At 36.5% G+C, this 26,142-nt stretch overlaps 1 protein-coding gene across 1 annotated transcript in view; it reads left to right on the plus strand.

The window, feature by feature from the left end:
- The window catches only part of DDX10 (DEAD-box helicase 10), a 300,470-nt gene that overhangs the window by 248,869 nt on the left and 25,459 nt on the right, over positions 1–26,142 (plus strand). The window contains exon 17 of the mRNA XM_027772832.1: positions 25,751–25,887. Within this exon, the coding sequence (XP_027628633.1) occupies positions 25,751–25,887 (137 nt within the window). The remainder of the gene's footprint in view (positions 1–25,750; positions 25,888–26,142) is intronic.

The raw sequence follows: 26,142 nt of genomic DNA on the forward strand, positions 1-26,142 counted from the left end.
GAAAACTGCATATAATATACTTTCATTCAAATATGTAGTCACTAGGGACTATAGTTTCAACTATTTTTCTATAAATAATTACATATGGATATATCCAATCCCTGAATGATACATGGAAATTGCTTTTGTCAGTGCCTTACTAGGGGAGCATTGATTGCCAAATAAAATATTAAAGAGATATTTATTCAAGATTAGCATATTTTTTCCAAACAGAGAAAGTAACAGAAGAAGATAAGTAATTTTATGCAAATATATGCAGAGGATGAGTTAGCTATGATTTCCAGGTATTCATTTTCTCAATATCTGTTTCTCCTGTGAAAGCAAAACATTTTCTTTGTTTTTATCTTGCTGAATGGAAAATTGATTATCTTTTTTTTTTTTTCTTTTAAGCAAGAGATTTTTGCTATAGGGTGTGTGCAGTCACTGGGGAAACAGAGTCCGAAAGCAAGAAATTATCCTTCTGGGGGATGGCCACGCCACAGTCCCTTCTCCTCCACTCACCTCTTGGGATTTTGGCCATGCACGCCCATGAGTCTGGCGTGAGTTTTTCAAGCCACTGGGCCCAAGACTCAAACCATGGATAATTATGTGGGAGTCTCGCAACATAAACATTACACCATCTGCTGGTTCCAGAAAATTGATTATCTTAATTGTACCTCTTTTCAAGCCCACCTATAAATGACTGTGTAACAGACTATAAAGAGATGGCATAGATGGGACCAGCAGGTGGCGTGGTAGTTAAGACGCTGAACACTCCCATGTGGCTAACCACAATTCAAATCTTGGACCTGGTGGCTTGCTTTTTCACTTTCCCTCTCTTAATCTCTGTGTGTCTTTCTCTAGTTAAATTAACATAAAATGAATAAATAACTAAAATTAAGTAAATAATTATTTTAAAAAAAGAGATGGCATAGAGAAACCACTTGGTTTTCACTACACAAGTGAATTTATTAAAATTTAATTATTGGATATTAAAATTGTGAACCAGTTAAGTGATTTCTTGGTAAAAAAAAAAGAAAGGTTGTAAGTGAGAGCATGAGGACAATACAGGTTGCACGTGTCATGTTTCAGCAGTAGACACTGAGAAGTTTCATACAAGGGGGCTTCAAAAAGTGTGGAAAATGGAATTAAAGTTTATTTTGATTCAGAAAATTTTGAAATCCATTGATAGTTTTTGATAATACATATTTTCGATTATTTTTTTGGAAGATCCCCTTGGGCCTGCCCCATAGCACAGCAATTAAGCCCTGTGGTTAGGGAGCCAGGTCCTACATGGCTGGCTGACTGCTGTTTGAGTTCCATCTTGGGGGCTTGAAAAACATGTTGGGTGTTTATGTGTGCTTGCTCAAAATACTGACGAGGTAGAGAGATAGAAGAAAGGGATTGTGTTGTGACCACACCCCATTGGGGATTTTTCTTTTTTTCTCTCTTTCTCTTTTTCTCTGGCAAGCATACCTGACTTCTGGCACTTGTTTTTAAAAACAGTGAAGATAATAATGGTATAGGAAGATGATAGTAACTGAAATTTTCACCCTTTTTTAAATACAATGCACTTAAGATGAAGATTCTTCAATAAAGTTTTTCAAAGTGTATTTTTATAATTTTAAATAAGAGTTAGTCTTTATTTAATTACAAGTCATTGATTATGTGTTGCAGATCATGGCTTTTCTCATTTTAATGCATTATTCAGATCAATTAAATTTGAAAATAGAAGCCTAAATGAATAATGGAGCAGATTTAAGAAAATGTTATCATGGCTTAATCTTAAAATTATTTTATTAATTTTTGTAAATACAGAATTAATTATTTTATTGCCAAGGTGTTGTGTAGGAAATAGCAAAGTTATTAGGGTTTGCTATTAAAACATCTTAGAAAGTGATATTTTGCTCATTTAGCCATACTCTTTTGTAAAATATGTTGTCATAAAAAATTAAAACCTCTAGTAGGACTAAGTAACTTTTCAATAAGATAGTTATTGTGAAATTGGTAAGGAACTTAAAGGCAATTCAGAATTAGTTCTTTTTTTTTTTTTTTGGAAGAGGGGCCCTGCTAAATCTCATCATGCAGTCTTGCAGTCTCCTCAGTAGCTGAGACAGAGGTACAAGCAACTTTTTAGAGTGGCCTGCAGTCCAAGCCTCCCATCAGGCCTCAGCCTATTTAGTAGTAGCACCAATTATCATATGCTGCCACTCGCTGCTGAGCCTCCAGCCTTTTAGGATGAAAATCCTCGTTGTTTACTGCTATTCAGGATATTAAGAATGATTGCTTTTGTCTTATTTTTTTACTCATGGAAATTTCTGAGTTACCCTAGATAAAAACTTTTATAGAGAATTGGATTTGTAGCTGTTTTTTTATGTGCTGGCTTATATTTTAGACCAGCAACTTAAAACTCACACTGGATACGTATGCGTGCATGCCCCAAATCCCAAGAACAGAATGGGGGAGAAGGAATTGCAGTGTGACCATTCCCTCCAGCTCTCATTTTTAGCTTTCTACCTCTCTGTCTCTCTGGTGAGCACATACGCCTATAGAAAAAAATTTCTCTTAAAGGGAAAAACAAAAAAAGGAGTACATATTTGGACCAATCTTACAAATGCCTGGACAGTAACATTAGTTCTGTTTTAAAAGACGTAAGAGTTCTTTTAAGCCAATGTAATATCTTTTAGGAGGACTTTCTCAGAAAGTTGGTGCATAAGACATGACTTGTTTTTCTGAATAGTTTTTAGTCCCCATTTATGAGTAGGCTTCAGAAAGTTTTAGAAAATAGGGACCAGCAGATGGTGTAATGGTTGTGTTGCTGGATTCCCATGTAGTCAACTGCGGTTCAAGTCCCGGTCTTGGTGGCTTAAACTCACATTGGGTATGTGCATGCCCAAGATCTCAAGAGAATGAAGTAGAATGAATTGTGGTGTGGCCATCCCCCTTGGGGGAGGGGGTTGATTTCTCACTTTTTCTGTCTTTCTGGCGAGCACACAAACCCTATAGCAAAAACCGCTCCCCCTAAAAAAAAAAAGTTTGTAGAAAATAGAATTAAAGTACAAGATTATTTATGCAAAAATTTTTGGAAATACATGCATAGCTTTTTCATAATACATATTTTTGTGAACTTTTTGAAGACTCCTACATCTAGGTTGCCTTGACATAAACTTGGTGAAGTCAGAAACCTAGAAACCTCTCTCTCTCTAAAAATAGTTTATTTCTTCCATGAGCAAGAGAGAGAAAGAGACAGCCCTCCCAAAGGGGTCCTGATTCCATGATCTACTTCAGCCTTAGCCAGCCTCAGGTCAGGGGCATGAGTGTGCCTGGTGTACTCAGGAAGAGATGTTTGTATATCTGGATGCAAGCCTGGAACTTTCTTGTAGATCAGATTCATAGAACTTCATGTTTTACTACTTCACTCCTGGCCCTAGAAAATTTCTCATTGGTTTCTTCTTAGAGGATCTTTTCCCAAAAGGTGGTTGGGATGTTATTTCCGAGCAGCAGATATTAAAGATTGATTATTTTCCTTTTTGTTGCATTATCATGGCTATACCCAAGTTAAATCTTCCAACCACAAAGGATTTATATATATTTTTTGTTTGCCATAGGGCACATGCACTCACCAGAGTGAGACAGATAGACAAAGAGAAAGGGCAAGTGAGAAATCACCCTCTAGTTGGGTAGCCACACTGCAATCCCTTCTCTTCTTAGGATTTTGGGGGAACATACACACACACACACACCGGGCTTGTTTTTCAAGCTGCTGGGTCTGGGACTCAAAAACTACTTAGCTGGCCATGTAGGATCCAGTGTCTTAACCTCTATGTCACCTGCTGACCCCTAAAGGAACTGCTTTCCTATATTTCAGTAATACATTAATAATTAATTTTAATATTTTATTAATCTTAAATTATCATACTTTCCTAATATTTTTACTGGTGTTTCTTTTTATGAGATGTAAATAATAGGAGCACAGACTCACAAATATTGTTATAGCACTAGACTTTAATAATTACCAACAAAAAATATTAGAGAGTAGAATTTTAATCCAAAGTCTAGTAGTTCTGACTAATGTGGAGGTAATGGCAGAAGAGAGAGCAAACTCCTGCTAATAGAGTAGCATCCTACCAGCCATGTAGGATGCTTCTATTCCAGCTGCCTTGTTTTCAGAAAATTCAGTGAAACATTTCCAAATAACCAAAAGTTATCATTCTGCTGCCCAGAATACCAAGTTGTTTTCTTGTATTGTAGTAATAGCTTTGCGTTTTGAAATAAACCATTTGTGTCAAAAAGAAATTTATATCAACTTTCTTTTTGTAGCAGTTTGCCATTTACTGAGGGTACTCAAATTTTTATATACCTCATACCACCTAAATTTAATCATTCAGAGGAAGTGATTCAGAACTTTAGAGATGCAAGTTAACTGAAAGTGACTTTAGTAGAAGATCTACTTTACTGTGATTATAGTTTTCCATTTTAGATCATATATTAAGAAAAATAGTTATAGACCTGTTCTTAGTAACTATTTATCTATTCTAAGAAGTACTTAAAATGACCACATCTGTGCTTTTAAAAGAAACCAAATGAAAAACATATTGGTGAACCAGCAATAAAGGCCTCTCACAACCCCTTGATGGGTTAAGAACTAATTACTTATAAAGGAGTAGTCCACAATTCATTTCTTTCTGCCAATGCTTGTTTTAGCTGTTTTCTCTTTAGGCCTCTTGAGAAGGAATTTGCTTAGGAGCATTCTGTGTGGTGTGTTATTATAAGCGATAAATGCATGCATCGGTATGTCCTGCGACCACTTTCCTTTAGTATAGCCCATCTGTGTTTAGAAGTGGAAGTTGTCTCTTTGGTACTGTGGTAGAAAACAGAATCATCAACATATATAATAATTGTACATATTTGTTGTGGAACAATGTGATTTTTCAGTACGAGATTACAGTATGCAGTGGTTAAGTCAGGTTACTTAGTATACTCATCATCTCAGTCATTGTATTTACTGTGCATTGGGAACACCGAAAATCCTTTTTTTTTTTTTTTAAAGTTATTCTGAGATATATCATAGGTTGTTGTTAACTATATTCTTCCCACTGTATTTTATAACACTGTATTTTATTCCTCTTAACCTACCTGTATTTTTCATCTTCTCTCCCTCCCTGCTACCAATCCTTTTCAACCTCTAGCAGCCATTCTTCATGGAACATCTATGAGGTCATTCTTTTTTTTTTTTTTTTTTTTTTTTTTTTTATTTTCTTACGTGTCCCTGAGGGAGAAACATGTGACATTTTTCTTTCTGTGCCTGGCACCAGGCCAAAGAGTTTTTTTTTTTTTTTTTTTTTCTCCTAAGTTTCCCTGAGGGAGAAATATGTGACATTTTTCTTTCTGTGCCTGGTTTATTTTTACTTAACCATAATGTCCTCCAGGCTCAATGACAATTGGTGACTTTGCACCAGTGTAACGACATATACAGCATTAATGGAATTATTTTGTAATCCTTCACTTGTTCTTTACCTGGCTAAAATGAGAGATGCTTAATAAAGATATGTTACCGTCTCAGGAATCTGCAGATATGGTAGCTCAGAATTCTAGGTCCAGTCTACCTTTCTAGAATTATTTAAAATCCCCTGCGTCCCTTCTGCTTAAACAATTACTACTGTTGTAAGTTGATTGTCTACATTGGCCAAGCTTGGTACAAAGGCACTCTGTAATTTACTCATTAATCTGTGGGTTACTAGTTAGTTATTAATTTTATATTAATCTCTAGATAAGACATTCTTTCTGGTACAAATTTATCTGAAGTTGCACAGCTGCAGTGGTAGACTCTATTTAATAGAAGTCTCTCACTGCTGCCCCGTATGTTCTTGTTGTACATGCCCACTTTTGCCTCAACTGGTTATCAGTTGTAAACAAAATGCCTGGATGTGGGAGCTAAAATCCCACTGGCTTTCTGCTTTCCGCATTGTGCTCTCTGGCAAGGGACTGTATTTGTGTAGAGGAAGGGGAAAGGTACCTTTTCCTAGATGTGTTTCTAGTATCAACCTTGTATGTGCCTACACAGTTCATATCCTATATCTTGGCTTATGCTGTGCTGTTACCCAACATGCCCTTCTTCCTAGTCTCTACATGTTTCAATTCCTACTTAAACTGAGCATTGCTTAAATGACATGTATTTCATGCAGTTTTCTCTAATATCTGTCTCCTCATTACCCTGTCACAGTACCAGAACTAGACTTCCATTGACTGTGTTTCTATCTCGTGTTGTATCATTTCCTCTGTAGAATATGCCTTATTCTCTTCCTTGTATTAAAATGATATATGTCTCTACATTATTGACTCGGTTAGTCTGGGAGCACTTTTAGAACATGAACCAGATTTTCTATCACTTTGTGTCCTTAAAGTCCTTTACCATGTGTGCATCCTACATAATATACATGCAGTAAATAGTTTTGCATAAAAATTTAACACAGAACTAAATCAAGGATCTAGTTTCTTGGACCAAGTGAGACAATAAAGCACTTTTTTTTTTTTAAAGTTAAAATTTATGTTTTAAAGTTTAGCTTCCAGAAGCATAGCTAACTTTTCATTATAGAGTCTATTTCCAAGGCTAATTGTAAGCAATATATATAAACCTACATATATCTTCAGAGATGTTTAATGCTTCCTGGAGCACAGATTTTTCAGTTTTGTAAATACTTGGGGGGGTGGGGTGGGGTTGGAATTTACAGTAGTCCTATCCATGGTTTCATCTACTTTGGTTTCAGTTACCTGCAGTAGAATTCAGTATTTTGAAAGAGAGAAACCATATTCTTACAACTTTTATTATAGAATGGTTAAAATTGATTTTATTATCATTACTCTATTAATGTGCCTAATTTATAAATTAAACTTCATCATGAGTTAGTATGTATAGGAAAATACATAACATTTTCTAGGATTCAGTACAATCTGTGGTTTCAGGCATCCTCTGAGGATATGGGACCAGTATCCCTTGCGGGATAAAGGGGAGACTACTGTATCCACAAATAGACTTCAAAAAGCATCTCTGTGCTCTGGATAAACTGGAAGCTCCTAAACTTATGCTGCAGTCTTCAATATTTTACTTGCTAATAAGCAACTCTTCTATAAGAAATTTTTCTTCTATGGTCTTTATCTGAATTATAAATGAGAAGATATAGGCCACTCAGCACAAATATGTGAAAGGCATAAATGTCTCATTAGAAAGAACCAAAATATTCTATGACCTATCTATAGGGATTTTAATATGTAGTATATTAAAAAGTCAGTATGGAATTGTATTTTAAATGACACAAAATCTGTAGATAATGTCAGATTCTGAAAAAACTGGAGTAAGGCTGTAGGCATTTAAGAAGGGATTCTGGGCCAGCAGGTAGTGTGTGGTGGTTAAGGTGCTAGACTCCCACATGGCCAACAGTGGTTCAAGTCCCAGGCGTGGTGACTTGCTTTCTCATTTTCCTTCTCATCCTACATAATATACATGCAGTAAATAGTTTTGCATAAAAATTTAACACAGAACTAAATCAAGGATCTAGTTTCTTGGACCAAGTGAGACAATAAAGCACTTTTTTTTTTTTAAAGTTAAAATTTATGTTTTAAAGTTTAGCTTCCAGAAGCATAGCTAACTTTTCATTATAGAGTCTATTTCCAAGGCTAATTGTAAGCAATATATATAAACCTACATATATCTTCAGAGATGTTTAATGCTTCCTGGAGCACAGATTTTTCAGTTTTGTAAATACTTGGGGGGGTGGGGTGGGGTTGGAATTTACAGTAGTCCTATCCATGGTTTCATCTACTTTGGTTTCAGTTACCTGCAGTAGAATTCAGTATTTTGAAAGAGAGAAACCATATTCTTACAACTTTTATTATAGAATGGTTAAAATTGATTTTATTATCATTACTCTATTAATGTGCCTAATTTATAAATTAAACTTCATCATGAGTTAGTATGTATAGGAAAATACATAACATTTTCTAGGATTCAGTACAATCTGTGGTTTCAGGCATCCTCTGAGGATATGGGACCAGTATCCCTTGCGGGATAAAGGGGAGACTACTGTATCCACAAATAGACTTCAAAAAGCATCTCTGTGCTCTGGATAAACTGGAAGCTCCTAAACTTATGCTGCAGTCTTCAATATTTTACTTGCTAATAAGCAACTCTTCTATAAGAAATTTTTCTTCTATGGTCTTTATCTGAATTATAAATGAGAAGAGATAGGCCACTCAGCACAAATATGTGAAAGGCATAAATGTCTCATTAGAAAGAACCAAAATATTCTATGACCTATCTATAGGGATTTTAATATGTAGTATATTAAAAAGTCAGTATGGAATTGTATTTTAAATGACACAAAATCTGTAGATAATGTCAGATTCTGAAAAAACTGGAGTAAGGCTGTAGGCATTTAAGAAGGGATTCTGGGCCAGCAGGTAGTGTGTGGTGGTTAAGGTGCTAGACTCCCACATGGCCAACAGTGGTTCAAGTCCCAGGCGTGGTGACTTGCTTTCTCATTTTCCTTCTCTCTCTGGTGAGTGTCCATGACCTATAGGAAATTAAAAAGTAATGATAATAATTAAAAAAAAATGCCTTGAACAGATAGCAAGACTGATGGGTAAGTTCATTAACTTTGACAGAATAGTGAAAAGACTATTGTCCTTCATGTAGAAAGATGCCACCAGACCTGTCATCAGATTTTCTTAGTAATGATGTGTCTGTCTTAAGCCTCCACGTACCCTGTCTGTTATTCACATGACCAGGTTCGTGAGACTGTCTAGAATCAGGAGCATATTCCCTAACGAAGAGTATACTAAAGTTTGACCAACACACAGGGCCGTAACCCATGACAGCGTTGCTTTTAACATTACAGAATATAATTAACAATGTAAATCAGAAGTTCAGAGTGGGCAATGATGCTTGTTATGAGTGACTTTGATGCTGTTACAAGCAAACAAGGGCACAGAACATTTTGCCTTCTTGCTGTGTTTGAGATACAAAATAATTTACTTTAGAAAAACCTCATGGGGTCAGCCCATGGGTGGTGGTTAAGGTGGCAGGTTCTTACATGACTGACTGTGTGATTCAAGTCTGGGCCCAGTATCTTGAAAAACGTCTGTGTGCGCGCACACATACACAATCCCAAAAGGACAAATGGTAGAGAAGATTGCAGCATGACTATTCCCTGAGGGGAGAGCCTTCTCTCTCCCTCTCTCCCCACCCCTCAGTGCCTCCCAACAAGTACATGTATCTTTTGGAAAATAAAAAAAATTTTTTTTAACAAAAAGAGAAATGAGAAAAAACTTCATGATCAGACTTCTGCCATCAGTAGCAAAGGTGAATTTACGTGTCTGTAGTTCCACTCTTCAGAGTTAAATTTGGTCTTTATAACAATAGAAAGACTAGACTTTGCAGTCAGATGTGTCTGAAGTTTTTTCTAGCTGTGTTGTCTAATACGTAAGAGAAAGTACTTAGCCCCTTTAAGCCTCAGTTTCCAAATCTGAGCTATGTAATGGGAATATTAATACTTCCTGCTATATCACAGGAAGTATTTTTTTAGCTTAAAGGTTAAGAATTATCCCCCCCTCATTGAAAATTAATTTTTCAACCTTTCTATGGATGATGGGATTCGACAGCAGAGGAGGTGTTTATATACATATGGGGTAATTGCTTGAATGTCTTGCTGATATCAAGGTGCTATCTCCTTCTCTTCCTTTCCCCTCCAGTTTTTCTCTCATTCTATAACTAAATTGACCACTTCAAAGAAAGCAAAGAGAACTTTTACGTTATTTGTCTACTAAGTAATCCTATATATTTATTGTTAAAAGTAGACCATAAAATAATGAGAAAATTTTAAATAACCTTTAATCTTTGTTTTTAAAATTGAGACATAATTTATATACTGTATAACTGATCATTTGAAAGTATACAATTCAGTGATTTTTAATATATTCATAAAATTGTATCACCTCCACCGTTATTAAATTTCTGAACATTTTGCCCTACCTTCAAAACCCAGTATCTGTTAACTCCATTCTGTTCCCTCTTCACTTCATCCTTGGAGACCACTAATCATCCACCTTCTGTCTCTGATCTACCTATGAAGGACATTTCATGAAAGTGGATTCCTGTAATAGGTAGTCCTTTGCAATTTGCCTCTTTCACTTAGTGTACTGATTTCAAGGTTTGTCCATGTTGTAGCATCTGTCGGTATTTCATTTCTTTCATTAGTGACTTAAATACAACTACATGGATATCCTATTTTATTTTTTCAGTTATCATTTATATGATTAATTTTATTTTCCTTTGAGTAGTACTGTGTCAAGATTTATGTGGACATTTTTCTGTGGTCATATTTTAAGTTCTCTTAGGTGTAAGCCTATGATTGTAGTTGCTGGGTTGTGTGGTAACTCCTTGATTAACTTTTTGAAGAATTGCCTGTTTCCCAAAGCACAGTACACCTTAATTTTAAGGTCACTGTTTTATCCTTTCTTCATTTTCTTTGAGTGATTAGAGTTACAACATTTGGAGGTGGGAAGTAGAAAAAAAAAAAGAAAAATATATTGCTGTGTGTGTGTGTGTGTGTGTGTGTGTGTGTGTGTGTGTGTTTATTTAAAAGTCAGCCAGCCTGCTTTATTAGGAGGATGGATATCATAACAGCATAGTCTCAGCAGAAGAGATTGAGGCCAATCTACAAAATGCTAAAGGAAGAAGTTGTTTTGGATTGGAAATGTTCAGTCAATGACATTTCATCTAGTGATAGGAAAATGACATGTTTCTTGGAAGATATGCTATCATGCTTTATAATTTTTAAATTTGTAGTATTTTCTTCACTATTTAATATTTCTGCCTTTTCGTGTCACATGGCTCAGGGGTTTTCACATTCTACTGAATTTACTCATGTGTATTTGTCAAATGCTGAGTTTATTCAATTCATTTCTGATGTTTTTAAGATTTTTGTAATAGGGCAGTTGTGCTCACTGGAGAGTGACAGGGAAAGTGAGCAATCATCTCCTGTAGAGGATGGCTAATCCCTCCTCTTACATTCTCTTCTCAAGATTTTGGGCACATGTGTATATGAGCCTAGCATGATTTTTGAGCTGCAAAGACAGGGCTTGAACCATAGGCATACATGTAGGAGTCCAGTGCCTTAACCACTATGCCACCTGTTGCCACCTTATTTCCAATAAATTGCCATTTATTTTTCACCAAACATGAGCCAATTTTAGTCCTCATAATGAGTAGTTTTCTAGTAGCTAACTGAGAGAAATGTGTGTATAAAAGTATAACTTTTCTCTGGAAAAAAATAGAATTAGAAACAAAGATGATCAATAGTGTGATACACTATTATTTAATAGGGTATTATGAAACTGTAGCACTGTAAGTACCCTGTGCAATATTAATATATTAAGTAAGCAAGTGAATAAGCAATTTAAAAAGAAAGATGAATTTTGTGCAAAGGAGCCCTAGAAGAAATTTTATTTTGCTAAAAGTCTTAATAAGCTTAAAATGCTGAATCAGAGTCCTTTACTGGCATGCTGTGTTTTAGATTACATTCTCTTTTTATAGCAATGTTCAGCACACAGTAAGTGTGCAGTAAACAGTTGTTATATGAATATTCCAATTTTTGAAGACCTTCCAAATTTGGAATTTTCTCTTTGGGGCTGTGAATATTCATGTGCCAGTCCTTTGCCTGCCATTCTTAACTGTATTCACTGCATGTATTATTTATATCACCTCTTTATAGTCTTTTAGTCAAATATTCTTATTGTTTCTGAATTCTTAGGAAAAAAATAAAAGCAAAAAATAGTACTGAGAAGAATTGGATTGATATTGCTTTTATCTTTCCCCAACATCCTGCATTATCTGTATCTTCTCAGATTCCTTTATAACTAGGTGGCCAGAGCTGAAAGGTGTTGCCTTCCTCTCATTTGCTATGTCAGTTTTATGTATTAATGATGAATGTTAGGAAGGACAACGGTGTTTCTGAAGAGGATCCGTATTGTTGCAGAATCTAAACCTCTCCCAGAGGGGGGAGGATCTTTTTTTTTTTTTTTTTTTTTTAAGGGGTTTTTTGTTTGGGCGGCGGGCGCCCGCGAGGCTGTAGGATGCGTGCGCTCGCCAGACACAGAGAGAGACAGAGAGACAGAAAGTGAGAAATCACCCCCCAGTGGGGATGGCCACGCTGCAATCCCTTCTCCTCCATTTTCCTCTTGGGATCTTGGGCACACACGCATACATGCCCGGCGTGAGTTTTAAGCCACGGGGTCCGGGACGCGAACTGCAGTCGACTACGTGAGAGTCCAGTGACGTAGCCATTATGCTAACTGCTGGTCCCAGAGGGAGAAGGGTCTTGAAGTTCACAGAAAATGCATATTATGAATAATCTACACATGGATTTTTAAATTTCTTACACCAAAATAAATGTATACTTTTACTTTTCCATGAACTTTTTGAAGTCCTCTCATATATTCTTGGCTTTATCATAAGAGAAAAGGAAAAAGGAAATGTGCAGATAACAGGGCAGGTAGCAAGTTCCATAGTTGCTCTTTGAAAGTGTAGGTTCTGAAATGTGTCTCTAAGTCTTTTTTAATATTTAGATTCTTCATTTACATGTACATTCCATTTAAAATGCTAGTGCTAAGTGTTTTCAACTAAAGTGTAAATTAAGTATGACTTTCATTATTATAGCATGAATACCCTTACATAAATCTGTTTGATAAAGAGCAGATGTGCGTGCACACACACACTATCTAATGAAGATAAGTTCTGAGAAATGTGTTGTGATTTTATGTGAACATTATAGAATATACTTACACAGACTTACATGTTGTAAACTATAGGCTTTTTATGGGACCACCATTGTATATGCCATCCGTCGTAGACCAAAATATCCTTATGTGGTGCAATTTTTTTTTTTTTTTTTTTAGTGTGTGTGTTTGTGTATACACCTGCCATCTCTTTATTTCATAGTTAAAAGAAAGTTGTAATGTATATGAATTTCAAAAGTTGTGATTTTTTTATGTGGTATATGCAGTTTTAAAAATTACAGTAGGATCCTATTAAATGTTACTTGACTTTACTGGGATTCACTATAAACTATTGTAGATTGTACTGATGAAACATACTATGACAAGAATAAAATTATTTCATACTAATTGATGTGATTGAAGATAATTTTATATGGTGACCTTTGTATGAACAAAGTAATACCTGTTCTTCACCATATTCTCAGTCTCACATTTGAATACTATTTTTCATCCAAAGTGTCTGTGTTAAAAATAGCCAATCTAACAAACTTAATGCAAAATGTAAGTTAGTACTTTCTATCTATGAGAAAAAAATTTTAAATGTTTCTTTTTTCATGTTCTCAGTTCTCATCAAATATTGCAACAAAAATACAAATACTGGTCTGTTCTAATAATTTGTGAATTTGACATTAGAAGACTTATTCAGTCCCCTTCTTTTTCTCTGTAATACTCTATTTTATGTGAGGAATTATATGTAATACTCTATTCTAAAATGTTAAACTCTCGGGAACCAGCAGTTAGCGTAATGGCTATGTCGCTGGACTCCCACGTAGTCGACCGCGGTTCGCGTCCCGGACCCGGTGACTTAAAACTCACACCGGGTGCGTGTGCGTGCATGCCCAAGATCCCGAGAGGAGAATGGAGGAGAAGGGATTGCGGCGTGACCATCCCCCCTAGGGGGTGATTTCTCGCTTTCTGTCTCTCTCTGTCTGTCTGGCGAGCACACGCGCCCTATAGCAAAAACCTCTCCAAAAAAAAGAAAAAAAAAGAAAATGTTAAACTCTCAACAGTAGGACCCAAATCATTTATTTTTACATACTCCATGAGAGGCTTATGGAAGAGAGACAGAAAGTGAAACATCACCCCCTGTGGGGATGGCCACACAGCAGTCCCTTCTCCTCTTAAGATTTTGGGCATGCATGCACACACACCTGGCATGAATTTTAAGCCACTGGGTCTGGGCCTCAAACTATGTGGGAGTCCAGTGACATAACCATTACACCACTTGCTGGTCCCCCATAATTTATTATTATGAAGGCATTACCACACATTAATTTTTTTTCCCACTGAATGCTGATTTTTTTCACATTAAGATGCTTGTTGTGTATTTTCTAAGTATTTGCAGCTAATTGAAATCTTTACAAACTTCCTTATAAATCTAAATACTATAAACTATTTCCATTTTCTAGTTGAGAAATCTTTTTTTCTTTTTTTAAAAATCTGATTCTCCTTTTTTAAAAATTTAACTTTATTTGTTTATTTTAATTTGACCAGAGAGGGAGAGAGAGAGAGAGCGAGTGAGTGAGCAAATCACCAGGTTCAGGACTTGAACCACATTTGTTCATGTGGGAGTCCAGCACTCTTAACTACCACACCACCTGCAGGCCCCTAGTTGAGAAATCTTAAGATGGAAGTTAAATGATTGACAATTACCAAAAAATTGTATGGTCAGGTATAAACTGATGAGGTTTTTAACTTAGTGTTAAACCCTATCTATCCATCTATTTATAGATTTTTTTTTCCATAGGAGCGTGCACTTGCCTGAGCCAGTGTGAAAATGAGAGATTACCCCAGGTGGGATGGCCACACTGAAATCCCTCCTTCTCCATTTTCTGATTTTGGCCATGCGTACACACACGCACACACACACACACACACAAAGCTGGTATGATTTTCATACTCCTGGGACTTGAACCATGTTGGCCATGTGGGAGTCCAGCACCGTAACCAACACTCTACCTGTTGACCACAACCCTCTTTAATAATAATGAGTATTTGGGGACCAGCAGTTGGCATACGGCTATGCCACTGGTTTCCCAGGTAGTCGACAGCTGTTCAAGTCCCGTACCTGGTGACCTAAATTCGCGCTGGGCGCATGTGTGTGCGTGCCCAAGATCCCGAGAAAAGAATGGAGGAGAAGGGATTGCAGCATGGCCATCCTCCCTGGCGGGTGATTTCTCGCTTTCTGCTCTTTCTGGCAAGTGCATGTGCCATATAGCAAAAACCTCTCCAAAAGAGATATAATAATAATGAGTATTTGTATGTTTATTATCTTATAATAAATAGTATTTTAATTAAAGTAAAAAATTTAATATTTATACTTATTTGGTCAGAGAGGAAATACGTTTTTGAGAGATGTTATATGTGACTATATTATTAGGTCATTGGGAAAATCAAGGTGTATTTTTTTTTTATGGAAAAATGCATGATGACTTTCCCAACAAACCAATAAATAATTGCAGTTAAAATGCATGATAACATGCAGATAAGTTGTCAGTGATAACATACATCTCACTTGAATATTTTCACATACATAACAATTTATCAAATATTTATTGAGAGCTTAGTCTTTTTATTGACCACAGCACTGAATGATAATAGGGCATGGTCTCTACTCCAGAAACTTTGGTGTCAGTAGATGAAGTAACAATTTCAAGATCTTAATTCACTTTGAGATACTAGAATCAGGCAATACTGCATTCTCTAAAATAGAATAAGTGTTCCAATGAACTGAGCAGAGGAAGTAGGTTTTAGATAGAGAAGGGCAAAAGAAGGCAGAAACAAACCAAAAGCTGAGCCTTTATCTTTTCCGAGTTTCTCTATGTGTAGAGTTGTAGGCTTGGACAGAGATACAAAACAGTTGGAAAATAATTGATTAGTTAATATCAGATTACTTCTTTTTTTGTAAGGATTAAAGCTAGGGGGATTTCATTATCATGATGGTTGAAACTAGCCAGTTTGGGAGAATTTTGCTTTTATCTTCTCGTTTCTGGGTTGGTCAGATAGGAACTTACTTTTGCCTTGATGATTTGGAACACAGCATGAGTGACACCCCTCCCCACCATTTGTATTGCTTATTCTATTGGGACCTAGCGTAGGAACTTAGTACAAAACAGTGGCCTCCTATAATTTTTACTTAACACTAGCAAAGGATGCAGACATGAAACAAACAATTTCTCTCTAGATGTAGCACTTAAGAGAGATCTCTAGGAAATTTTACTAAGGAAGTGATGTTTAGAATAGTTGATCTGAGGCCCTGTGACTTAACCAGGTGCGATGCAATAAAAGTACATATTTGGGCTTCCTCCCAGCTTCCTGGCACAGAACTCCCTTAAAACCCTTGGAATTTTCTGAGTGACAGATGTGTCTTTCGTAATTCATAAGACACTCCTTTCCATCATTCTTGAATTTATGCTAATGTGGTGACTCAGAATGGGGCCTTTAGATCACTTTAGGATAGGGGCTGGGCACCAGAAAGAGCAAAGACATAATTAGAGGATGGACCTTTTAGTCCTATCCATGCACCACTCCCCCTCAACCTCTCCTGAGTTGAGAATGGGGAATGGTTAGCTGGCGACTGCATTATGAAATGCTTAAACAAGATTCGGTGAACTTCTGTATTGCAGACATATTCATGTTCTGAGAAAGAGGGTTACCTGGAGGAGGCAGGGATGCTTTGTGTTCCAACCCCACCTGATATCTTGTCTGGTGTATCTTTTCCTTTTGGCTATGCTTGAATTGCATTCTTTATGATAAACTGGTGATCCTTAGTAAAGCACTTTTAGTAAACCTGTGAGAGGTTCTGGTGGATGATGAAACCTGAAAAGAGTATTGTGAGAACTTCTGAATTCATAGTCTCCTGGGCAGAAGTGCCAGTAACTTAAGGGGCCCCATGTGCAACTGGTGTCTAAAGTGGGACTGAATCCTCCTGTGCGTTCTGTGTTCACCCTTTGTAGTTCGGGTCAGAACTGAATGGAAGTGTCGGGCACCCATTTTGCATCAGAGAATTGGAAAGCTGGTGTGGAAGAGACACTGTGTGTTTGGTGTTAGAAAGCATCATTCCAGGCAAGGGCAGCAGAATACCTCTTTAGTAGAGATAACATGTGTGAAGACATTGAGGCAGAACTGGTAGACTTATTCTGGGACCTTAAAGAAAAAGGTTTTATAAGCAAGTGATAGATATGACCAGATTTTTTAATTTACAGAATATTATTCTAATTACATTGCAGAGAACTGCAGGGGTCAGAATAGAGGAAAAACTTGTTAGGCAGGAGGTACGATATTTCATTCATGAGAAAATAGAGGCTTGGAAGACAAAGGGAGTAAAAATGGAGATGGGCATAGCATAGCCAAGGTGCACCCATGCTTTTTTATGCAGTTTATAAAATACGTTTGATTCTGAAAAAGTATTCAAGATGCAGCAAATTCAAAGTTTCAGTGGTGAAATTTGAGATTCAGAATGACATAAGAGAAACCCTAACGTATGTCCAGGTTTGTATAACTCTGGTTAGATAATTTAGTCATCTCAAACACAGTTTCTTAATTTAAATAATGGGAACAGTAAGTCCTTTTCATCCAACTTCATAGGATTTTTGAAGATCACTTGAGACGATATATGTCAAAGCACTTTGTGAATTTGTTGTAGGAGAATGCCGCTTCTCATCTGTACTTCTTTCCATCACCAAACACAAAAATAAAATTAAATCTAGTCAAGTAACAATTCTTTCATAGGTATTTCCACTTGCCCTACTTATAAATGAGTTTTCCAGAGAACTATATTAGGAAACATTATTCTTATTTTAGGTGAAATAATTTCTTCAGAGTTTCTGAGACTGTGTTTCAGGAACAACCAGTTCATGTATAAGGTGACCTGATCTCTTTCTGTGGGTGAACTACATTTAAAAATTTTTTATTCCTCAAAGTCTTGAGAGGAGAATGGGTGTATGTGATGTTATATTTTAAGCATATTGGGAGAGTAGAGAGAGAGATGGAAGAGTGATTAGTCAGTGAGAGATTAGTGGTTGCAGTTTCCAACCTAGAAATAGCTAAAGAGGAAGAGAGATGTTGACAGCCAGGATCCATAATCAATCAGCCATATGTCAGCAGTTTCATAAGTTGAAAACTGTTCTATCAAATGTTAGGCATTTAGCAAAGTCCACGTTTTTTGGGTGTTTGTTCTGTTTGTTTGTTTTTAGTTTATTTCTTCCATGAGCAGAAGAGACTGAAAAACAGACACAGTGCTTTCAATAGGGTCTTGATGCTGGTTACTCCCAGCTTCAGCTAGCCCCAGATATCATGGGCACACGCTAATTGGGAAGGTCTACAGATATGAACCTGCAACCTGCCTGTGCAGGTCATTCTTCCAGAGCATCATGTTTTATACCTCCACCACTATCAGAGCCCCATGCAGGGTTTGTGATGTTTATTCACTGCTGATAGGCTGCTCCCCCAAATTATAGAACTTCATTTTAATTCCTATAAACATAACTGTTCTGGAACAGCTTATTTTATGATTAGGGCAGGAACATTATCTTGTTTACTGCTGCATCCTCAGAATTTAGAAGCATGTCTGCCACACCTAAAAGCTGCCTAATAAAGATTTGGTGAATGAAATAATTTCTGTCTTAATCCATTGGGGTTGCTATTATAAAATACCTTAGACCAGGTCATTTATAAACAATGAAAGTTAATTGCTCACAGTCTGGAGAATGGGAAATCAAAAATCAGGGTGCCAACAGATTGGAATTCTGCTTCTCTGTGTCATGGTGCCTTCTTGCTGTGTCCCCACAATCTGCAAAGTACAAGCAAGCTCCCTCAGGCTTCCTCTATAACGGTACTAATTCCATTCAGGTGGGCTCCACCGTCATGCCCTAATCATCTCCCCCAAACTCCACCTTGTAATGTCATTATCTTGGAGATTGGGTTTTACTATATGGATTTTAGAGGGATGGAAACATTCAGACCATACTATTTGTTGTTGTTGTTGTAATCTATCTTCACAGTATTTATTAACAGACTTTCTTAGACCATGTCAAACATGGATCTGATGTATACAACTGTGCTTCTGTACATACTGGTTCTGTTAAATATGTTTTGTAACCCATCTCAATTAGTTTGGGCTGTAATTACAAATTACCATAGATTGGTGAACAGCAGACATTTCTCAGCATTTTGGAGACTTGAAAATTTAATATTAAGATGACAAAAGATTTGGTATCCAGTGAGTCTGCTTACTGGTTTACAGATGCCTAGCTTCTCTGTATGTCTTCTTATGGTGGAAAGAGAGCTAATTAGGTCTCTGATCTCCTTTTTAAGGTCTTAATCTTTGATTCATAAGGATTCTATCATCATGACTATTGTATTGGGATTAAGGTATTGACATACAAATTTTAGGAAGGACACAAACATTGTCCATTGTGGAACCCTTGTATTAAACAGATTCTGGTTGACTAATCAGACTTAACACTTCTCATACTTTTTCTCTACTTCCATCTCCATTGCCACTTTCTTCATTGAATCCTTTGTGCCTGCCCTGTATCATTATAGTTTTAAAACATTACAGTTTTAAAATTTCTTCAGATCTGAGACTCTCCACTCACCCTTTCCATTGCAGAATCTCTAAGGGAAACATTTAATTACAGTCTTGCTAAAATATAGCAACCTCTTACAGTGGTTCAACATACAATTTTTTGACATTATGGTGGTTTTATCAGAGTCTTAAATACACTTTCAGCTTGCAGTATTTTTTGACGTAGAATGAGTTAATTAGGATATAAACCCCATCATAAATTGAGGAGCAACTGAGCTTAAATGGTTTCTTTACTGATGGCAGTGATTTTCTAGCTGTGGTGCCCTGAGACAGTGACATATCAGAGTCAGTTGTGAGGTGATATGTTATCAGAGAATATTTGTGCAGTTTCTCATGAAAATGAGTCAAAAAGGAAATTAAAATAAGGATTGTACCATATTTGTAAATTACCTTTTAAATGATTCATGAAATCAAAGATAGAGCCAGAGTTGCTGGAATACTCATTTTCTTTGTTATTGTCTGTAGCTAGAAAGAGCATATTTCTAAACTAGACTTTGCCAGAAAGACAAACATAGTACCATTTTTCAGATTGTTTTCATTGTGGTAGTATTCTTTTTTTTACTTAGTGACTTAGCTAGTCTTTGTTTTTGTTGTAGATGGTAGTATCTTTTTTTTTTTTTTTTGGCATTTTTTTGTTTGTTGTTTTTGAGAGGTTTTTGCTATAGGGCAGAAAGACAGAGACAGAAAGCGAGAAACCATCCCCCAGGGGGAATGGCCATGCTGCAGTCCCTTTTCCTTCATTCACCTCTTGGAATCTTGGGCACGCACGCACATGCGTCCGGCGCAAGTTTAAGCTGCTGGTCCGGGACTCAGACTGTCATCGACTACATGGGAGTCCAGTGACATAGCCATTATGCCAACTGCTAGTCCCTGTTACTTTGTTTTTTAATAAGTTAAAGACAGTGGGGCCAGCAGGTGGCGTGGTGGTTAGAGGCGCTGGACTCCCACATGGCCAACTGTGGTTCAAGTCCTGGAACTATTAACTTGCTAACTCCCCCACCCCCCAGTCTCTCTTTGATCAAACTGGAAAATAATAATAATATATAAAGTTATATAAAAAATATATTTTTTAAATTTAAAGACAGCAATTGAAGTCACATTATGTATTTCTAACATATAGTTAGATATTTGTAACTATTCAATACATAGGCCAAAATACAAAAAGATCAATGTTAAAATATCTTTTGTTCTATCCTCTATACATGATTAGTAGCTTGATGGAATGATTACCAACTTAAATCCATGTGGTAGGTCATAGGTTAAAACATAGCAATACAAAAATATTTTATTTAAAATTCTGTTCTGTCTGTGTTTATAAGGTATATATGAAACATAAGTGAATTTTAGGATTAGGGTCTCATCTCTAAGATATTTCATTATTTATATATAGATATAGTCCAAAATCCAAACTATTCTGAAATTTGAAACACTTCTGATCTTAAGTATTTTAGATAAGAGGTATTCAGCCTATAATATGATATCTATTTGAAAGTAAGTTTTCATCATTCTGAATTAGTATTTTCCTGCAACTAGATGAACATTTACATCGAGATATTGATGGAGATACTATTCTAAGTTTCACCCTCTAATTGGTTTATTAAATTTTACATACTTTGTGAAGGCCCTTCATAAGTAAAGTTTAAAGGGGCATAATAAATGGTATTAGGTGTTAAAACATTTGAACAAAGTATTTTGCTTAAAATTTTAAGAGTACAGATCTCAGAGCCAGTAGGTGGTGTAGTGGTTAAGATGCTGGACTCCCATACAGCTGAATGCAGTTCAAGTCCTGAACCTCGTGACTTGAAACTTAAGACAGGTGTGTGTGTGTGCATCCTCAAGTCCCAAGAGGCAAATGGAGGAGAGGGGATTTTGGTTTGGCCATCCCCTCTGAGGGGTGATTTCTTACTTTCTGTCCCTTTGTCTCTCTGATGAGCACATGTGCCCTCTAACAAAAATCTCTCTCTCTAAGAGAGAGAGAGAGAGAGAACACAACTTCCAAAGCCAAAAGGGCGACTAGAGATTGGGAAATCCCTCGAAGCCGCCACAGAAAAGATAAACCCAGCTCTGCTCAAATCCTTGGCTAGGGTGCCACATTTCTCAGGCTTACTGTAGAGTCATAGGAGACTATGCTAAAAAAGCATTATTCTTGTGGTTGGGTTAGGAGACACAACAAGAAAACAGATAAGCAGTTGTATACCATGGGTTAGAGTTCGCAGTTTGAATCCAGGCAATGTAACTACCTACCTATTAAAACGTAAATTTAATAATTTTCAGAAACTATGACACAATCTAGTATATCTCTAATTTATTCACAGAGTAAAGTTTTATACAAAAATAATAGACTTGAAATTAAACAGGAAAATGTGACCTATACCCAGGAAGAAGGTGCTCAATAGAAAGAGATGCTTAGTTCGTAGTTTTGAAATTTACATGTGTGTGGATAAGAACACTAAAACAACTAAACAACTTTATCTTTTTTTTTTTTTTTTGGTAATGAAGTTAAGTTACATGGATATAATAAAGTCTACAGTTTTCCCCTGTGAAGATCTGATTTAGCAAAGACTTTAAAGCAGCTCTTTTAAATGTGTTCAAAGAATAAAAGGAAAATATGGTATCAATGAATAAATAGGCAATCCAAACAGAGCAATAGAAACTATTGAAAATGAAAGAACAAAATATGGAAATCCCAGGACTAGCAGTTGGCATAATGGCTATGTCGCCAGACTCCCATGTAGCAGGCCATGGTTCAAGTCCTGGACCATGGTGCGTATGCGTGCGTGCCCAAGATTCCAAGAGGAGAATGGAGGAGAAGGGATTGTGGTGTGGCTATCCCCCCAGAGGATGATTTCTTGCTTTCAGTCTCTCTCTGTCTTCCTGGAAGGCACATGCACCCTATAGCAAAAACCTCTAAAAAACAAAAACAAACAAACAAAAACCGGAAATCCCAGAGCTGAAAAGTACAATGATTGAAATTAAAAAAAAAAAAATGTTGATTAGCTCTAAAGCAGTTCGAAATGTCAGAAGAAAGTAACCACGGCTCTTTTCCAGCTGGATCCATGGCTAGTAGAGAAGTAAAAGGAGGTTCCTGCTGCAGCAGAAACCAAGCAAAATGCTCCTACTTCAGTGGAAGCCACCAAGAAAAAGGTTCCTGCTGTGCCAGAAACCTTTAAGAAAAAGCAAAGATATTTTGCAGAGCTCACGATCAAATGCCTGAGAAAGAAGTGGCTCAAAACATGCCTTGAAAGGCAAGAAGGAAGCTTATCTATGAAATAGCTAAGCAATATCATAGGGAATGTAGACAGATGTTTAGAACTGAGATTCCTGTGTCCAGGATGGCAAGAAAAACTGGCAACTTCTATGTACCTGCAGAACCCAAATTGGCGTTTGTCATCAGGGTCAGAGGTATCATTGGAGTGAGCCCAAAGGTTTGAATGATGTTGCAGCTTTTTCGTCTTCTCCAGATCTTCAGTAGCACCTTTGTTAAAGCTCAACAAGGCTTAATAACAATTAACATGCTGAGAATTGTGGAACCATATATTGCAAGGAGGCGGGGGGTACTTGAACCTGAAGTCAGTAAATGAAATGATCTACAAGCGTGGTTATGGCGAATGTGTATAAGAAGCGAATTGCTTTGACAGCTAGCTCTTTGATTGCCCAATCTCTTGGTAAATTCGGCATCATCTGCATGGAGGATCTGATTCACGAAATCTATACTGGTGGAAAATGCTTCAAAGAATCTAATAACTTCCTGTGGCCCTTCAAATTGTCTTCTCTACATGGTAGAATGAAGAAAAAGGCCACCCATTTTGTAAAAGGTAGAGATGCTGGCAACAGGGAAGACCAGATCAACAGATTTATTAGATGGATGAACTAAGGTATCCACCATGATTATTTTTGTAATCTGGTCAGTAAATTAACAGTAGCTGTTTTCAGATTGCAATGAAAAAAAAAGGAACAGCAAACCTGAAGACTCAGTAGAAATGACCCTGTTGAAAGAACAGAAAGAAAAATCAACAGAACCTAAGAGACCTGACATGGAGTCAGTATGCATGTGCTTGCAGTCCTGAAAGAAGTGAGAAAGGGGGTAAAAACAGTTGAAGAAATAATGACTGAAAACTTCCCAAATTTAATGAATAATAATAATTTGTAGATTCAAGAAAGACAAACAACAAAGAAAACTGCTCTTAAACATAACATAGCCAACTATTATGATAAACAGAACATTTTGAAAGCAGCCAGAGGAAAACAATAATTGTTGCTTACAGTTTAAGAAAAATATTGTTGCTGATGATAAAATTACTCTTCTCTCTCCCAACTACCTATCTATAACAGGCCAGATTTTCTTCATGTACTTCCACTAGAACAACATGTTGGAACAGATGGGATGCAAAAGCAGTTTGAGAATTCAGCCATGCTCTTTTTTAAAAAAAAAAAGTATTATTATTATTTTTTGAATTTGCTGTAGGGCACATGAGCTCACCAGAGAGAGAGCCAGCGTGAGAGAGAGCACAAGAAGCAAGCTGCCAGGTCCAGAACTTGAACTATGGTCACCCACGTGGAAGTCCAGCACCTCATTCACCAAGCCACCTGCTGACCCCCAGCCATTTTCTTTTAAGTCAGACATTTAAAGCCTTGGACAGATGTAAAACGATGTTCTTTCATTTTGGAAATTAAATAAGTTAACAAATACATTTTAAAAAATACCTAGCTTTAACTTCTATTATAGTAGCTATCAGTAAATATTCTACACATTAACAAAACCTTTTTGAAGTCCTCTATTCTTTTTAAGTGTAAGGGTATCCTGATAACAGAAGATTTCAGAACTATTTGGAGTCTGCTTTGCTTCCACTTTCAGATAGCATATCCCTTTAAGAGCAGTAGACTTGGGAACCAGCAGTTAGCGTAATGGCTATGTCGCTGGACTCCCACGTAGTCGACCGTGGTTTGTGTCCCGGACCCGGTGGCTTAAAACTCACGCCGGGCGCGTGTGCGTGCATGCCCAAGATCCCTAGAGGAGAATGGAGGAGAAGCTGATTGTGGCGTGACCATCCCCTCTGGGGGGTGATTTCTTGCTTTCTGTCTCTATGTGTCTCTCTGTCTATCTGGCGAGCGCATGCGCCCTATGGTGGAAAAACTCTCATAAAAAAAAAAAAAGAGCAGCAGACTTGAAAATTGGAACTATCTTATAGCCCAGGAGAGAAGTGTTCTTGAGTGTATGATGTCATTCCATTTTTGTTAGTATCTTTGATTATTTTCAAGTTGATGTTATATTTTCAAGTGTGCTTCTTACTGCTTCTGATGGCAACCTTCTTCTCGCTTCTGATATTTGTTTCCAAATCTTTCATTTTTACCAAGGAGCTTTGTCCAGAAAGCAGTAAGGTACTTATATAGTGAAAATTTTTTGTATTATTTCTTCCTCCTTTTATTATGTTTAGAGGTTATTAAGGAAAGGCAGTTCAAAAACCGTTAGAAGACTTCTGTAGTGGTCTACAGAGTTGACTGCTCTATTGTTCAGAGTTGTTACTCAGTTTTGAGGAAATAGCAGTAATCATTTGAAATCAAGGAATCATTGAAATTTGTCTTACCTAATATGAAAAAAGTTTATAGGGATGGTTACTGAGAAAAATGTAGAACTTCTTTTTGTGTGTGGTACTTAGAAATTCAGTTAAATGCATGTGGCAGTGCTTATTTGAGTTTATATCTACTAGGTGGCAAAACTAATGTACTAGAAATAAATATTATAAGTGATGTTTGTAACATGAATGTGTAGTAAGTCTATTTTAATATCTTGTTCTTGACAAAAATAAACTAGCCACAAGAGACAGCTCCCCAGCCTGTCTACTTGCTTCAGTCTGGATAGATCCTAACTTCTTCCACACAGTCCCCTCACATGTATTACTCCTTTTCCTTTCTCTCGGTGTTGTTCACCTTTTCCCAGTGTTCTTAATAATTTTGTACTTGTATTTTCATTTAAAAGACCTCTCACTATAAATGAGTTTTCAAACTTGTGATGGGAAAACTAGAACAACTTTTATCTTTTTTTTTTTTTTTTTGATAATTGGGTTCCATCAGTATAATAACACTGACAATTTCCCCCTGTACTGAATTTAAGGAACTTGAGAGCAATTTACTTTGTGAATCATATTTTATTTTGCTTTATTTTTGAAATGACATAGATATTTGTTTTCTTTGCAAATAGTTATGGTCCTAAAAGTCACATACAGGCCCATACCAGAATAGAAGGCTTCTAATATGAGGATGTCAGTTAGAGGGGTACCTGTTTAGGTCTAGAAGTGAAACTCTTATTCATCAGCTAATTTCTTAAACCATGAATTCCCTTGTATTTCATAGACCAAAGATGAAGAAGAAGCCTTTTTGGATTGGAGTGATGATGATGATGGTGGATTTGATCCAAGCACACTTCCTGATCCAGATAAGTACAAAAGCTCTGAAGAATCAGCTAGTGAAGATATGGAAAATAAAATAAGGTATGTTTTTATCTTTACCATCATTGAGTACATGCTTAATACCCACATGGTCATCTCTTTTTAATCACTCCAAAAGCCCTGAAAATATTACTCCAAGAGGGTTTTTGTTTTTATTTTTTTGATACCTTTACCAATATTCTGGAGAATCTTGCTATTGTTTCTTATCCATTTTGCCTATAAGTCATTTTACAAATATCTCATGCTCTTCTGATTATTTTAGAGGTTTTGTATTGTTTCTATAATCTCTATAAAAAA

This window comes from Tupaia chinensis, unplaced genomic scaffold (genome assembly GCF_000334495.1).
Source record: "Tupaia chinensis unplaced genomic scaffold, TupChi_1.0 Scaffold000311_2, whole genome shotgun sequence".
Classification (NCBI taxonomy): Eukaryota; Metazoa; Chordata; class Mammalia; order Scandentia; family Tupaiidae; genus Tupaia; species Tupaia belangeri.